The sequence below is a fragment of the Cynocephalus volans genome, chromosome 2, assembly GCF_027409185.1.
Source record: "Cynocephalus volans isolate mCynVol1 chromosome 2, mCynVol1.pri, whole genome shotgun sequence".
Taxonomy (NCBI): Eukaryota; Metazoa; Chordata; class Mammalia; order Dermoptera; family Cynocephalidae; genus Cynocephalus; species Cynocephalus volans.
The window spans coordinates 65,436,583-65,454,200 of NC_084461.1; the positions used below are offsets into that span (position 1 = coordinate 65,436,583).

General features: G+C 39.0%; 1 protein-coding gene across 1 annotated transcript in view; it reads right to left on the bottom strand.

Moving 5' to 3' along the window:
* TBCA (tubulin folding cofactor A) overlaps positions 1-7,363 on the bottom strand; it is a 79,734-nt gene extending 72,371 nt beyond the window's left edge. The window contains exon 1 of the mRNA XM_063087524.1: positions 7,230-7,363. Coding sequence (XP_062943594.1) covers positions 7,230-7,282 — 53 coding nt within the window. The 5' untranslated portion in view covers positions 7,283-7,363. The remainder of the gene's footprint in view (positions 1-7,229) is intronic.
* Positions 7,364-17,618: the final 10,255 nt, after the last annotated feature.

Consider the following 17,618-nt stretch of genomic DNA (forward strand, 5'->3'; position numbering starts at 1 on the left):
CTACTATCCATAATGAGATTGATTTCTACATACCTATATTTCTACTATTTTTCTTAGGTTTCCAAAAAAATAACCTGGGGTGGGTGGGCCTACTTCCATAAGTAATTTAACAATAGGCAGTTAAACACAAATTCTCTCTCTCTCTCTCAAACTAGAATCAAAGAGACAGTATTTTGGTTAATTCTACATAAACTACAAAACCTTTTTCAATAGAACTTTAATAATTTAAAATTTTTCTACGTTAGTCTCCTAGTTAAAAAAAAATGTTGTAAAGCTATTAGCTTTTAAACAAATATTTGATATAAATATATTTCTCTATCTTTTACATCTCTAATAAAAATACTACTCTGAAAAATGTCTAATTATTTGAGGGAGGTTATTATTTACAGCTGTTGTTTTTCTTTTCTTTTTCCATTTCTAAGTCTCTCACTTTTAGTTGTGAAGCAAACTTTTATTTTCAGACTTGTGGTGTTCTGCCTCATATAACCTCTTTTCTAGTTTCCTTCATTCCTTGACTCAGTTGACAAATATCAAATGCCTATTTTGTGAAAAGCAATGGTGTATTAGATAGCAGCCATCTGGTCCCTGAAAAGATGAAAAGAACTACTTGGCCTTAAGAAAATCTTTGTATATCTTGATATAATGCAGAATCCTTAGAACATAACATCCTAGGTTTGGAAATCAAAATTATAATACTATACTAATACCTAAGTTCAAAACACACTTCAGTAGACTTATAGGCCTTCAAAAGTTTCATGGAGTACAAATGTATTTTGAGCAATGAATGCCATATTAAAAATATTATATGAGTATTATTCAGAAGCTGAGGAACATTTAATGAAAAACTAAGTTGATGTCCACTTGCTCCAATATCCTGTATAGACAAGTAAACACTGAGTTAGAATATACACACACAGCTCCATAAGATATTTCTTTAGCACAAGTGAAAGGATTGCAACAAGGAACTCAGTTAAAAACAAGACATTAAGGAGGATTTGGAAATAACTATAATCTAGCACTAGAACCGTAAGAAGGTCTTACAATAATTGTGGTGAATCATTTATAGATTTTAGAATTAGTGCTCTCCAAAATTCACTTGACTGTTCTTCACTACAATAAACTTAATGAAAGTACAATAAAAGAGTGAAACTGATCTTGCCACATTGTGGTAATACTGATGTAGCACTGTGTGTGATACTGATATAATATTTTTTAAACTGTAAAAAAACCAAGATAATTGATATAAACAGAAGATTTTTTGCTGGGGCTTAGGGGTGGTACCTTTAGGAGGTGATTAGGTCATGAGAACTCCTCCCTGTGATGGGACTGAGGTCCTTATAGAAGAGGCTTCTTACGGCATTGGGCCCTTTTTTGCCCTTCTGACGTGTGAGGACGCAACATTCAAGGCACCATTTTAGAAGCAGAGACCAGGGATTCACCAGACACCTGCCAACACCTCGATCTTGGACTTCCCGGCCTCCAGAATTGTGAGAAATAAATTTCTGTTATTTATAAACTACTGAGTCTCAGGTATTCTGTAATAGCAGCACAAAAATATTAAGATAGACGTTAATGATAATACTCATAATGATAGCATTCAACATATATTGAACATTTACTACATATCAGGCATCTGGGCTAAGTGCTTTACATGATTACCTTATTTAATTCTCCTAACAATATGAGAAAGATACTATCATTAACCCCATTTTCTGGCTAAGAAAACTGGGGCTTTTAAAGGTTAACTAACTTTTCCAGGTCATTAAGTATTATGTGCCAACACCATACCAGGTGATTCAAAGACAGTAAGATGAAGGTTCTGGGAGAGGCTGCTAAATAAGTGAAATTTGGATCAGTCAGATCTATGACAGGTTATTAAGAAAAAAACTGTTCTATATGGGCACATAACAGCATCACAATAGGACATTACTATGTTCTTCTATAAATATATTATTGGAAATAGAGTACAGGAATAGACAGATTGCACATCTCAGCATTTACATCCTAAGTTTTAGACTGCCATTATTAACAAAATTTCCTAACCTTGCTTACTACACATTTTCAAAATTTCCTAACAAACAAAAATTCATTGAACACACACAAAACACATCCATACACATACACACAAACACACACACAAGACAAAAGATTTTTCATCTTCACATTCAACTCGCAGAATAATATAGCTTGTGTTGGGAAAACCATGGTCATGAGTGGCCTTCGCTTTCTCCCTTTCCAGCTTGAAGAGACATCTGGTTGCCAGCTGTGTAGCTGCTAAGAGTAACCGCTTGCCAAGTAGTTGGCAGAATGTGAAGAGCCGATCACCCGCAATACACTTTGACACTGCCTCCGACCACCACTTTGGAGAACTGGATATATTACTGAAATTCGAAAAAGAGCTGACTAAATTTCAAGGCAGAAAGGTGGTCATTCTGGCTGAGCTTACTTTAACTCAAACCAAAGTGGTATGATGCAGAAGAGGAGAAAAGAAAACAAAGCTAGCAAAGCTTACAAAAATACTTTGCAGGGCTATATCCTTAATCTCTCCCAGATATCATACCACACTTCTCTCTGTCATTACTATAAATATGGGAAGTATATAAACAGCTAATGCTGAGGGGGAAAAACTTTCTCTCTCTGTCTTACCTAAGTATATAAGTTATTTGCATTTTTCACTTTTTATATCAGTATACTATATATTGAATAAACAATGTGGAGATTTTAGTTACCTTTTATGTTGTTTTTATGCCTTCTATACATAGTATATACACCATACATGGTTATATATGAGAGGTGTAGGTATAAACAAACTTGGGAAGATGCCACAGTTTGGGAACAGTGCTTACTTTATTAAAAAAAAAAAAAAAATCAATACAATTTCCCCACAGATTCATGATGTAAAATTCTATAATCAAGGCTTGTAGATTTGTAATTATGGTATGTCAGCTACATTTAAACAAGAGTGTTAAAAGATTGTTAAAGTTAAACTAACACAATTGCAGTGTGAATTGTCCTAGTCTCATTCTAATCTACTGGTGTCACTTTCATTTAATCAGAGGAAAACTATGGGCCAATGTCAGTGCTACTTCCAATGCCCTAACATGCTTTGTTCATGATGAATTTTAAGCCATTACCAATCTAAAGTTGTTATAAGAAGATTAAGAAAGTACTTTTAACCAATAATTCACTCACCAGTGGGCTAGTTCAACAGGCTTTACTGAATTAAAGCATTTTTTCTTGCAGAAGAATTTATTGAATTAACCACAAGCCTAATAAAAAAATTATTTTATAAACACAGATCCTACTTGGAAACTTAAGTGGACATAGTCATTTAGCTGAAATACCACATCAACATTTAGGAAACATCAATTCTATATTTTTTTCTACTTTAGTAAAAATTATTTTCTAACTCATTAACAATTTAAATTAATACAGAAAAAAGGCTACTCTGGCAAGGGTTCATGTTTACACAAAGCATTTAAGTTTTAATTTAAATAAGGTACAATGCACAATTCACAGTTGTACTATCAGCAAATAGCCTCCAAATAAACCATGGCACAAACAAAACAGTTACAGGAGGGGTGACTAATCATCCTGGTTTGCCTGAGACTTGCCTGATTTTAGGAATGAATGTTCCACATCCTGGGAAATCCCTCAGTCCCAGGCAAATCAGGACAATGAGGCCACCTAGATAACAAAAAATAGGGATTTCACAGTTCTGTGCTGGGGAAGAATTTGGTATCTCCCTGCTAGGGTTGCCAGATTAGCTGTGACCCTGTCACAGATATCAGTGTCTAGTAATCTGCCAGAAACAGAGACGCAAATCTTAAAAAAAAAAGAGCCAACCAGCCTGACCCAGACTTACCAACTAATATCCACTATAGTGAGTCACATGTGAACAAAGGCTGCTGTTCAAAGAAACAGTATAAAAACCCATCCAGTCTCTAGTGCACACATCTCTCTAGTTTCAACGACTTTTGAATTGTCTCAAGTGTTCCAACAGATTTGATTAGATACTAAACTTTAAGAATCTACCTTCCTAGTACAGCCTACCCAAATTAGCCCTCAAAAACAGAATTAGCCCTTAAAAAACAATTCTGTTGCTGAGAGGAAGATATTTAAAGAGCCCTGAGGGTCAGAGACTCAGCACCAAGTCAGCCTCATTGCTGTCCAACTCTCTCCTTATAAGTCATTCGTAGTAACTGGACTCTTTCGTTGTTCCTAGTGATCTAATCTCTCTCTCGAAAACCATTTCCAGAAATCAAACCTTTTACCTTGTAAGTTTCTCTAGGGCTAAGGCACTGTGAGGCTTCAGCCTATTTCCCTAGGGTATAAAAATACCGCCCCTGAAACTCACTTTTACTTTCCTAACATGAGCTGCCATCCACTAGATTGCCTCCACCATTTTGCCAAAATGCAGAAATGGCTATATTCCACTCATTGCTCAACCTCCTTGATGCCAAATAGCCCCATCTATTTATTGCCTGTTTCCATATTCCACCTGCCTGTCCAGAATTCTTCCTAAGACCCACTACTGGGAACTTTTGAATCATCTCAAGTGTTCCAACAGATTTGATTAGATACTGAACTTTAAGAATCTACCTTCCTATTACAGCCTACCCAAAACAAATATCTAGAATATAATTTCTAGTGACTCTCAATTTCTCGAGAGAAAACTGAAGGAACCAGGGAAATGAATGATTACTTTAAAGCTCTTCTTCCAAATACAAGCTGTGACTTCTGAAGAGAAATGAGGCTACAGGAAACTAACACTTGACTAGAAAAAGGGTGTCGAGAACAAAAACTAATTTTTAGACCATTGCTTTAAAAAACCTATAAACAGAATCCCTTTCACCAAACCAAGAACATGTCTGAATCATGAAACTAATCAAGTCTTTGAAACCAAATTTGGAGAAAGCAGGAAAAAAAGCATATCTTTCAAACCCATTTTATCATGAAAAATTTTAAACATAATTTAAAATTAAATTTAAAATAGATGAGGCAGGTATGGCAGCATATTAATAGTGGTTGGGCCTGAATGATCTTGAATATAGTGAAGCCCCATAATCATTCAGCCCCAACAACTACTAATATGCTGCCGTACCTGCTTCATCTATTTTTTTTTTCTTTGCTAAGATAAAATGTAGATTTTTAAAAACAGGATACTCAGTAGAAGGTGAAGAACGCCAAAGTAAAATAATTTTCAGGAGAAAATAACAGAAGACAGAGCCGAAAATAATATTTGTGAATTTAGATGGTTATATACCAAGGTAAAATAAAGAACTAAAACAGAAATTTTAGGTTTTTTAAAAAATACATCACATTTTATTACATAAGAGGACCATTTACATGAAAATGTAACAGAAAAGCGAAGAAAAAATGTATGATAGACATTTCCATTAATTTATAAGCAATTTGAGATTTAATAAATTATGGAAGGGTTTCACAAAAATTTCCAGGCAGTTTACACAAGTACTTGAGAATTTTTGAAAGCCTAAAACCTTAGTTTATTACTGTGTGTTTTCTCTAGAAATATGTATTGTAAGCATATAACTACTTGAACTGAGTAACTTTATAAATTATAGATCACTAGGATGAGAAATGTCAAGTTCATGCAGGTAATTAATGGAAAACTACCATAAGAAGTCATTTCTCATGACTTCGCTCTAAAGCACCCTCCAATATACCCTGGTACTTCTGCCAAATATACTGACTAAAATGACATAACCAAAGTAAGTCTAGCAAAAGTGAACAACAGAATTCTGGGCTGAATGATAGTACGAATTATTTATATTTCCAATTATACATCTCAATTCCCCTCCTATCATAAAATTTAAAAATACCCTTTATTAAAGCATTGTACCTTAAAGTAGAAAACTGAGGATAGAAACCTTTTTTCTTTTCCTTTTTCTGCCACTAGCAGTGTAACCTTATACAAGTTTGTTTTTTTTCTTTTAACTTTATTAAACCTCAGTTTCTCATCTATGAAACGGGAATACAAAGATTATTACTAGTTAACATTTATTAGCCACTCTCCATTTGCCACATTCCGTGTTAAACTGCATAGGAGGTGTTTCTTGCAACAACTGCCTGAGATGGGTACTTACTCTATTCTACAAATGAGGTAACAGAGGCATAGCGCAATGTAATATATGCCAGGACACATAATAAATGGTAGAATCAAGATTTGAACCCAAACAGTCTCATTTCAGAAAAGGCTGTGCATTTTACTACTACTCATACTATTTCTTTACTACCTTAATAATAAAGCTTCCAGGGAAGTACAGTGTTATGCTGTGCTAAAACTCAAAGACATCTTAAATAGTGAACTTATTCTCTCTTTTGTCTTGTCCTTCCTCTGATGGAAATTATCAGTACAGAAAGAAGCCAGTTATTTAGGATTAGACATTTCTACTGCAAAATAACCTGCTTCTTCAGAAGGCTGTTTATCTTTTCTCTCAGACTGATTCATCAAAAACAGTTTGATCTTCTTGGGCCTGAACAATGAAGTTCTAATGAGCACTGGAGTATCTACCAGCAGTCAGGAAGGAGGGCAAATTACAGGACTGCCCTACCCATGAGAGTTATTTAAACAGCATCCCGAATCCTCTGGGTCGAACTTCAGGGCAGTTAACGAGAGAAAATGAGGCTACAGTAGTTTGCCGAGTAGGCTGTAAGTTCATGCCTCAGTCCTCAAAGTCTGCGAGTCACGCCAGCCATGTTAGAAGGTCCCAGGGCTCTACCATCGTCTCATTTTTTACGAGGCCCGGGCTCTCGGCGTGCCCCTAAAATTCAGAACCTGCCTTCACGTCCACCTGAGGGCAGGTAACTGATGGAATCGCCTCCCCCCGCAAATTCAGCAAGGAGACGCGGGCGCGCGCACACAGGCGGCACGGGACAGAGGTGCGGCCCGCCCTCCGAGTCCAGGCCGCCGCACGTTACCCACCACCTCCCCGACCGCGGGCGCCGGGGGGCGGGGCCGCCGCCGACCCTCGCCGCCAGTCGGGGCGGTTTTTGAGAGGAGAGACAGGGTAAGGGGCGTGTCCCAGCCCGCGGGCTCGGGCGTGTGAGCACCCTCTCCGTCCCTGCCCTTCCCCGCCGGACGCAGAGCCCCAGGTGAGGCCTGGAGTCCGGCGCCTGCCTCGGGCCTGCGCTCCGCCCGGCCTCGCGGGCCGCCAGGAGGCGAGGGAGAGGAGGCGCAAGCGGCTGCGCAACTCGCGGCTCCTTACCGCTTCACCACGCCGGTCTTGATCTTGATCTGCCTTACGCGAGGATCAGCCATGGTCCCTGGAGCGTCGCAGGAAGGAGGGGCGGAGAGCCCGGGTGACCGCAGAGGGCGACGGCGCGGAGCAGGCGGTCGTGTGGGCGTGGCCGCCGCGGCCCCGTGCGCATGCGCAGGGCGGCGAGGCCCTGCCACACACGAGGGCGGGTTCCGGGGGCGTTGGGTCCGGGGCTGGTGATCCTCTGCGCCCGCTGTCTCCCGCCCTCACCCCGCTTCCCCCTTGCGGAGCGTTGCCCTCCTCTCGCTCGGCCAACCTTTCTTTTAGTTTGGGTACAAGTTACACTTTTCCCTGTCTCCGCAGCCTGGGCGTTTTAGGAAACTTCACTAGCTCCCTGGGTCGATTGGTTTGGCCGGGACACTGCTTTAACCAGACTGTCTGCTTAATGAACGGGGTGACGTAAAAAGTGTATTAAGGATATTTTCGGTGTCATTGTCTGGTGTCAAATGAGGCAAAGTGACGTATATTTAATGAAATAAACTACCATCATGTACACAGTCAAGATAATCTTTACCCTTTACTTCAAACCCCTGCAAAAATGTTTGTAGGTAGTGTGCCTTACAGAGGAAATGACTGTAGGACTTCTTCAAATAATCATCATCTCTAGTGTATCTTAAGTTTTTTGTTTTGTTTTGTTTTGTTTTGTTTGTGACCGGTAAGGGGATCGCAACCCTTGGTGTGGTGTTGCCTGCACCGCGCTCAGCCAAGCGCACCAGCCATCCCTATGTAGGATCCAAACCCGCGGCCTCGCCGTTCTCAGCGCAGCTGCACTCCCAGCGCTGCACTCTCCCGAGTGAGCCAGGGTCAGGCCCATATCTTAAGTATTTAACCTGCAAAAGTGCATGTGACATACAGAAGCTTGGGCTTCGTGGTCAGACAAACCCGGTTATGCTGGAGGTTCCAGCCTTCAATAGCTAGTTGACACTGGCTACTTAACGGCGCTGTTGACCTGTTTCTTCATCTGAAAAATGGATATAATAATGCCGACTTTACAGAGTAGCTATGAGGGTTAAAACATCTAGCTCAGTGGCTGATGCATAGTAGATGCTCAACAACTTTTGACTTTTATATTTTCAAAAATATGTCTGTTGTATAAAATGAGGCACACCTCCAGTGAGCTCTAGCAGCCTCTTCCTGAGGAAGTCCCCCAAGAAATGCATGGTAGAGCCTCTTTTGTTTTCCTGTTTCTTGGGACCTTCCTGCAAAGACATCCATCTGACGTCTTTATGCTTCCCTACCCTTGATGTACTCATTCTACTTTTGTGACTGGCTCTGGAATGCCCTTCTATCCTACCACTCCAAGACCCTTAGTTTAAATCCAAGATCAAAATGCACTTCCTAGAGGACTTCCAGGCAAGATGGCAGAATAGACAGTCCCCAGCATCACTCTCTCCCACAAATCAACTAATTTATAACTATTAAAAAGCAATGACAGCCAAGCTAGGGCCGTTAGGGCTCAGGGGAAGAGTAGGAGAGACCTACGGAGTGCAGAAGAAGCCATGATGAGAGAAAGAAAGAACTGCTCCATTTCGAGTCTGGCCACTTCAAAGCTGGAGCTGGTGAGTGCAGGGAGCAGGAGCTGACAAAAGCCGCAGCTGTGCTCCAACTTCCGATGGAGTTGCTTGGAGACAGAAGGGGAGAAGAGGGCCTTCGTGGCCCTCAGGCCAGCAAGACCACTAACAGGGTTCCCATGGACCCACATAAGACTGAGGAGCCACAGCAACTGAAAAAAAGGACCCACCCAGAGGCCAGTGAGTCATTGCAAGGGACCAGTGCATAGCCCATCCCATGGGAAGTGTTTGGAGCATGGACGCTGGGGGAGACAGGCCAACCAGGAGAATACTGGAACACAGCAAGGACAGCTGATCTTCCCCCCAATCGGCATAGGACCACTCAGAGGAGACTGATAAGGAATATAGAATTGCAGGGAGTGCAGTTTACTGAAATGACTCAGGCCCAGACCAGAGTTTCTACACAACCCAGCAGTATCTCACATGACCCATAAGTACCTATAAAGTCAACCAATAAAACCTGAGCTGCACAAAAAGCCTTCCCCAGGGAATCAGCAGCAAAGTAGCAATTTAGCTCAACCACAGAGCTCAAGTACTGGTCCCCACAGGAATTTCCCCCATTTTAGAAGTAAGCAAAGGACAACAAATTAGTTCCAGTGCAGAGTTTAAGTGGTAGGAACAGCAAATAATCCAACACAGAACTGAAAGAAAAAACAAAATACCCACAGATCAGAGACAAAGTTTGATGTTAACTAGTGAAGGTCTCATATCACCAAAGAACACCTACAAAACCTAAAAGGACCAGAAGTCCCCTGAGATACCAAGCCAGGGAGAGGGGAGGGCTGGGGGCCTCAGCCATGACCCCTGACACCCACAAACAGTCCTGAAGGTGGGGATCCAAAGGCCTCAGCCACACCCCACTGACACCCACAGCTACTCCCCACTGATACCCGCAGCCACGCCCCACCGACATCGGCCCCCAGCTCAGTGACAACCACTGAGCCTCCACAAGAAGTGCCTGGGCTCCTGAGCTGGGGTGGTGGGAGCTGAGGGCTTCAGCCACACACACCTGATATCTGGACCCAGCCCAGCAATGACCAAGCCACTGCTGGAAGCCCCCTGGTCTACCCTGCAGGAATGGGGGGGTGGTGCCACAGGCCTCAACCCCACCCCTCATCCTTCCTCCTCCCACCCTATTTCCTTCCCATTTCCCCCTCCTCCTCCCCCCAGCTGCTCTGCAACAGCATCATAGAATGTAAAAAAAATGATATTAATAAATAAACTTTAAAAAAATAATTTTTAAAAAATCCACCTCACAGAGAAAGCCTACCATGACTGATCCATGTGTGTTCAATCCTCCCTGGATGCTTTGGAATTACCCAATATTAGTTTTTAGTTTTGTTATATTTCTTTTTAAAACTATATGCCTTCCTCTCTCCCTCACCCACTCCCTGACCCACACTTATCTGTTCCCCTCATTGCTCTGCCCTGCCCATCATCTGGTGCAGTTTGGTTCAGTACCCTCTCTGTCTAACAACCTCTTTCTTCCTCCAATCCTCCCTGGCCAACAAGCTCACCCAGCTGTGTTGAAGTTGTCTAGAGTACTTTGCTCAGTCCATGTAGTGCTAAGAATTACCAATTTCTCATGGTTTCAAAGGGCCTGGGACTTGTGGCCCCAAACTGAGATTCTTAACATTGTAGCCTTCAAAACTCAGGAAACAGGCATTTCCATAGTCTAGGCACAAAGCTGGTTCTGCTAATCACCTTTCTGAAAGCAATCTTTTTATTCAGGAATATAACACACATAAAGAACTGTACACAAATAAGAGTATAGCTCAATAAATTTTACAAAATAAACAACCATGTAATAAACATCAGATCAAGAAAGAAACCATTGCCAGTGCTCCCAAAGCCTCCTTTATGCCCTTCGCAATCTGTCCCCCATCCCATCCAAGAAACCACTATAATGACCTCCAACACCATAGACTAGTTTGCCTGTTTTTGAACTTTACAGAAATGGAATCATACAATGTGTACTCTTTTGTATCTAGGTTCCTTCTCTCAACATAATGTTGCCTGTTACTATGCTTTGTTCATTTCTATTGCTATATAGTATTACATCACATGAATATATTATAATTCAGTTATCTATTCTACTGTTGGGCATTTGGATTGGTTCCAGTTTCTAGCTTTTATAAATAGTACTTCCAGAAACATTCTTGCACGTGTCTTTTGGTAATGATAGGTAAGCATTTTGTACTGGATACTTAGGAGAAAAATTTGTGGGTCATAAAGTGTGCCAGATATGTTCAGCTTTAGTAGACTCTGTCAAATAGTTTATCAAAGTGGTTGAGATAATTTACACTTCCATCATCAGGGTATGAGAGTTTTAATTGCTCCACATTCTCACCTACACTTGCAATTGTCTGTCTTTTCAGTTTTAGCCATTCTGGTGGATGTGTAATGCTATTTCATCACGGTTTAAATTTGAATTTCCTGGAAGACTAATAAGGCTGACCACATCTTTACATGTTTCCTAACCATTTGAACATCCTCTTTTGTGAATTAGTTATTCAAACTTTTTGCCCATTTTTTCTATTGTCTTTTTCTTATTGATTATAGCAGTTCTTTATATATTCTGGATATGGATCCTTTGTTGGATATATGTATTGTGATATCTTCCTCCACTCTACTCTCCCTCCAACAACTGCTTTGAAAGCTACTTGACAGGGTCTACTGAAGCTGAACTTATGCATACTCTATGACCCATAAATTCTTTTTCAAGTATTCAGCACAAATGCTTACATATGTTTACCAAAAGACATATAAGAATGTTCATGGGAGGACTATTTGTAACAGCCAGAAACCGGAGAAAAACCAACTCTGTGGCTAGCCTTTCACCCCCTTATTAGTGTATCTAATGAGCAGAAGTTTTCGGTTTTAGATTTAAATTTTAGTAGTTCAGTTACTACATTTTTCCCTTCATGGTTAATGCTTTTTGTATTCTATTTAAGCAATCTTTGCCTATAAGCAAAGATCATGAAGATGTTATCCTATGTTTTATCCTAGATGATTTATTATTTTACCTTTCACATTTAGATCAACATTCCATCTAGAATTCATGTTTCTGTATGCTGTGAAATAGAAGTCAATACTAATTTTTCTTCCATATGGACTTACCACATTTTTAAGCCTTCCCCATTCTATGCTTTCTGTTCTATTTATAAATTTTTATTGGAATCTACGGCAGACACTATTAACTGGTTCACCCAACACCCATTCAAATATTCTTCTTCCTTGCCTGCTTCCGCTGTAGGGCCCACTTTTTCTGCTTCCCTTGCAGCTAGCGTTGGCCAGGTGCACAATTCTGGGCAACTGGACGTAAGTGGAAATATGTAGGTGGCTGCTGGAAGTGCTTTGGATTTCTTGATAAAAGTGACAAATATAGGAGGAACTACCTCTTTGCTACTTCTTTCATGAAACTAAATGGTATAACTGGAGCTTAAAACATCCATCTTTCAACCATGAGGGAAAGACAAAAATTTCAGAGATGACAGTCCTGACATCATTGAGCTGTTGACCAAAACTAGGAGCTGCCTATCTCTGGTAATCTTATGTGAGAAAAACAAATCCTTATTCATTTAAACTACTGTTTAGGAGATTTCTGTTACTTGCAGCCAGAAGGATTTTCTAACTCGTACAGAATCTGTTAGAGCTCCATATATATGTCTCTTTCTTCTTTGGAGGAAAGATACCTGTGAATACAAAAAAATCTCCAACTGTGGCATTTGTAATGTGCACTATCCTCATTGTATGTATGTATTAAACATGCAACTTAAATGGCCACCAGTCACAGAATACGGGATGTTAAGGGGCTGCATGTTTTAAACAATAGGATTATACACAGCCATCAAGAAATATAATCTTTTTGTTAGTGACTAACAGAGGGCCCTATTTACAGCTGAGTTGGTATCTGATATAACAATTCATTGTTCTGACACATATTGCAATCATGATGTGCAGTTTTTAATGCATCATGTTACATTAGCTCAGTCCATGGTCTAATACCATGTAACATAAATTTTGCCAAAAGGAATGACATTACATGACACTGACTCTTAAAACACACTAGTTTTTTAAATCACATATATTTTATCCATGAGTGCTCAATTCAAAAATCAAGTTGGCAGACAAAAGTGGAGTGAATGTGTAGCCTCAAAGCAGCATATTTATCTTGAGTAGTTTTGCATGTTTCTACCTGTAGTCAGTGATTCCATTCCATTTTTATGTTGAAATGCATGAGCAACATTGATGGGCCATTTTTGTCATCCGAAGTAAGAATTTTATTCAGGGCCGATCAGGAGAGACCTGAAAGGTGTTTTTGGATTACATGCTATGGATAAAATCTTTCTACATGCTTATCATAACCTATGTACGATTGCTTTACTTGAAACTCTTGCCAAAATTTTTATGATTACTTTATTTTGTCCTATCTATGACTTTTTATTCCTTTCAGTAATATGCCTTTTTTAGTTGTAAAATGTTTTCAATTGTCATTACATATTCTTTTTTATATTAAAAGGAAATGCAACAAAAAAGACATGATGTTTTTGAACAACATATTTCTAGATTACTAAAAGAATACCTTAAATACTGGTGTCTAAATATCCACTAATATAGATTTTTAAATTTTAAATTATTCAGTCCTTTTTGAAATTATCTCCCAACCGCATCCTGTCCCTTATGGTAAACTACTTAAGACCCAGATAATTCTTCTTGAGTTATAATACTAAAGTAAACTTTTAAAAATGTAGGCTAGCATCTGTGAAGCCTTACTAGGATTCTGTAGAATAGTTTGCCAAGGGGAAGGAAGCCTTTGTAAAATGGCTTTCCCTCTAATATTTTAAGATAATATAAAGATATTACTTTTTAATTGAGGAGAGAAATTTCATTTCAATTTCCACAACTTCCATTTCCAACATTACTATCCTAATATTTAATTATTGTATTGTTATTATCATTATTACTATAATTATTTTTCTTCCCTTATTTCCGTATTCTTTGCACATGCATGTGTGGGTGTGATCACCATTTAATTATACAGTTAAGATTTTAAGAATCTTTTAGTGTGAGAGTTATATGTTTTCAAATGATTTGGAAATTTTAGAGCTGATAGAATTAGACTAATTCTCCTTGGCTATTTAGCCACATTAAGAATCAAAGTAATGGAACTCAATATAGATCTTGGTTGAGTTTTGTACAACAATTGGGAGCCTAAATGATACCAACCCAGTAATTAATGACTGATTTTTTTTCATTTTATACTGAATTGTTTTGCTATTTGTGCTCTGGTATTCAGCCATGTAGTTACACTCCTGAAATGATCAAAAACAAGTATTTGTGACCCAGATAAAATATATGCCACACAGGGTTGTGGTGATTGTGAAAATTATCTAAGACAATGTATATAAAGAATTTAGCATAATGCCTGGCACATTATAAGTACTCAATTAATAATAATAATTATTATTATTATTATAATCTTTACTCAAGTAGGCAAACAAATTATTATCTTTACTCAAGTAGGCAAACAAAAAAATATCCAGAATTGATCCTCTTTAATAAAATTAAATTGTGGAGCAATTTTATTTTTTTAGCTAACTATTAAAGGATTCTAATACAAACCAGTGCAAAGAAATCCTCACATGTTATATTTATTATTGGCAATTTGCAATACTAAAAGATCCTTCAAATGAATACATTTAAAATATTCTGTGTAAATCATGTGTTTATGCCTATCAGGTTTAAATGTTAGCTGTAAAACTTTGGAAAAGGTATTAGCTTTTCATTTTTCATCTGAAAAAATTATATGATGAAATACAATAGTGTAAATAAAGACACAATCCTTAATATTTAGTAAGTGTTCAATAAATGATAGCTATTGCTATTTACAAATAGGGCAGAATCTACATAAGTGAACTTTCATCACTCTGAAGGGCATATTGTACATTAAAAAAAATACAACATTCTTTATGAGAATTTAATTTCTCATAAAGAAGGAAAACAAAAATGAAAATCAATAAAATTACAGAAAAGGGTTTATCAGCATGTTCAATTCTTTATTTAAAAATTGAGAGTTAATCTTCACCAAATCATTGGAGAATAAACACTTGGAAACAATATTACTTAATTAATATTAAATAATTTGTGCTTGCAAGTAAAGACTGATACATAATTTATCATATGAACTATTGAAACAGGTGGAATTTTGTTTTGTTTACTTTATAAAAGTTAATTTCCACAAGTAAAGATAAATAAAAGCAATGTTTTATAAACACTTTGTAAATAGGTGGTGATGTCTGGTTGAAAATCACACATATCAAGTAACTATGTTTTGCCTATTTTAACAGGAATAAAAAATAGTAGACAGAGAGTTCTGGTCATGATGGAGGAATACACAGTCCGAAGGGTCACTCTCTCACACAAATCAACCAATTTACAACTATAAAAATGTAACAACAGCTAAGCTGCGGCTGCTGGAGCTCATGGTAAGAGGAAGAGAGACCTATAGAGTTCATGAAGGGTGAGAAGCCACGATAAAAGAAAGAAAAATCTGCTCAGAGCATTTCAGGCTGTGGGCAGAAGCCACAGCTGTGCCCTTTGGATGGAAGAAGAGGGCATTGGTGACCCCCAGGACAGCAGGACCGCTAACAGGGTTCCTGTGGACCCATGCAAGAGCAAAGAGCCAGAACAGCTGAAAAAGGGGAGCCATTCAGAGGCTGGTAAGTCATTGCAAGGAACCAATGCAGGGCCCATCCCATGGGAAGTGTTTGGAGCACAGGCAGTGGGGGAGACAGGTCCACCAGGAGAACACTGGGACACATCAAGGACAGCTGATCTGCCCCCCAGTCAGTGCAGGACCACTCAGAGGTGACTGGTTGGGAATGCAGAATTGCATAGAGTACAGTTTAATGAAAAGATTCAGGCCCAGATCAGAGTTTTTACACAACCCAGGTGCTCCTGGTCTCTGGAAAGCCAGAAGTACCTATAAGGTCAACCATTAAACCCTGGGCTGCACAAAAAGTCTTCCCTAGGGAAACAGAAGCAAAGCAGCAATTTAGCTCAACCACACAGCTCAAGTACTGGTTCCCACAGGAAGTTTCCCTGTTTTAGAAGTAAAAGGACAAAAAATTAGTTCCAGCCCAGGCACACCACCACTGCCTTGGGGCCCGCCCAGGCGCCCGGGGTATGGAGCTAAGAACCGGACCTCCCACCCACAACCAGGCACACCACCAGTGCCAAGGAGCATGCCAAAAACATCACCTCCATGTGGGTGGCTTACCACAGCCACCACAGTAACCACAGCTGCTGTGAAAGTGGCTAGACGTCACAACCACCACGCATATGGTCTGCCAGCCACCGGAGTGCATTGACACAAGGAGAGTCACCAGCAGAGACCAAAGAAGAGAAGAAGATGTCTCTCTCCACAAAGCCCATTCCAGAGTGACAGAAGAAGCATCTGCTCTATGATAATATTGGGGGACCTGAACACACCTTTCAGCATCGGACAGATCATCTAGGCAACAGAGTAAACATTACTTTTTAAGAGGGAGAGAAGAAATCTAGGGTTATCAGTGGTGGGAGGGGGGAGGAAGAGAGGATAGGGAGAGATTGGACAAGGGGCATAAAGAATAAGTAAAATTTGTAACAATATACATACTTGTAATATTGATTAGATCAACATATGTCAACACTGAATCCCCAAAATATGTATAATCAATTATGATTCAATAAAAAAATAAAAATAAAAAAAATAGTGGGCAGAGCATTTAAAATGTGTTGTCTCTCTAGACCATAATGTACTATATTTCTCAGTTACAAAATGATAAGAGCAGGCTGTATGAATACTTTGAGAAATACTCAGAAGCAGTAATGGAAGATTCAGAGTAAAAAAAAACCAGACTACCAGTTGCCAGGAACACTTGCAAATTGCTTAAGTTAGACACTCATTGTGCCTCTTAAACTTTTATTATTCCTATTTTTGCTTTTACAACTAACTGGAAATGAACATAAAACCACAAACACAAAAAAAGAGTGAACAGCAACAAAAAAATGAGTTTAATAAAGAGCTAGGGGCTGAAAAACATGTATATACTCACATATACACACACGAGGCTAATTTATTCTATTTTAACAAGGACCTTATTTTAGAACTTTAATAAGCAGAGATAAAATGAGTTTTTGTGTGTATGTGTGTGTCTAAGAAATTTTAAATATTGAAAAAATGTGACCAAAAATCACAATTTTACTTAAAATATTTGACATTCTGGAATAGTTGGCAGAACATCCTAATAAAATGTTTCTTCACAAAAAAAAAAAAAAAAAAAAAGAGCTAGGGGCTGAAAGAGAATGACAGAGTAGTAGTGAGTTGATAAAGGAGAGAAATAAGAGTGGAAATAGGTTTGGGGTTAGATAGGTCAAGAGGATGTGAACAAGGTAGGAAAACTTGGGACAGTTAGGTATGGTAATGCCATGCATCATTTAAACTTTTCCGCATTTGGGGAGTGAGAAGGAGAGCACTCATTCCTTGGTTTGGTTAGGATGTTGCTTCAGTTGTTTAACAGAGATTAAATGACAATGCCATAAATAAAATAGAGGGTAGGTTTGTTCTGCTCCATGAATTTCCAGAAGCATAGACACCTTCTAACTTCTTGTTTCGCCATGCTGTAGGATGTGCTATTTTCTGCATGGTCAAAGATGTCTCACATTCCAGCCTCACATTGCATGTGTTTTCAAAGGCATGAACTTGAAGATGCTTGAAATACTT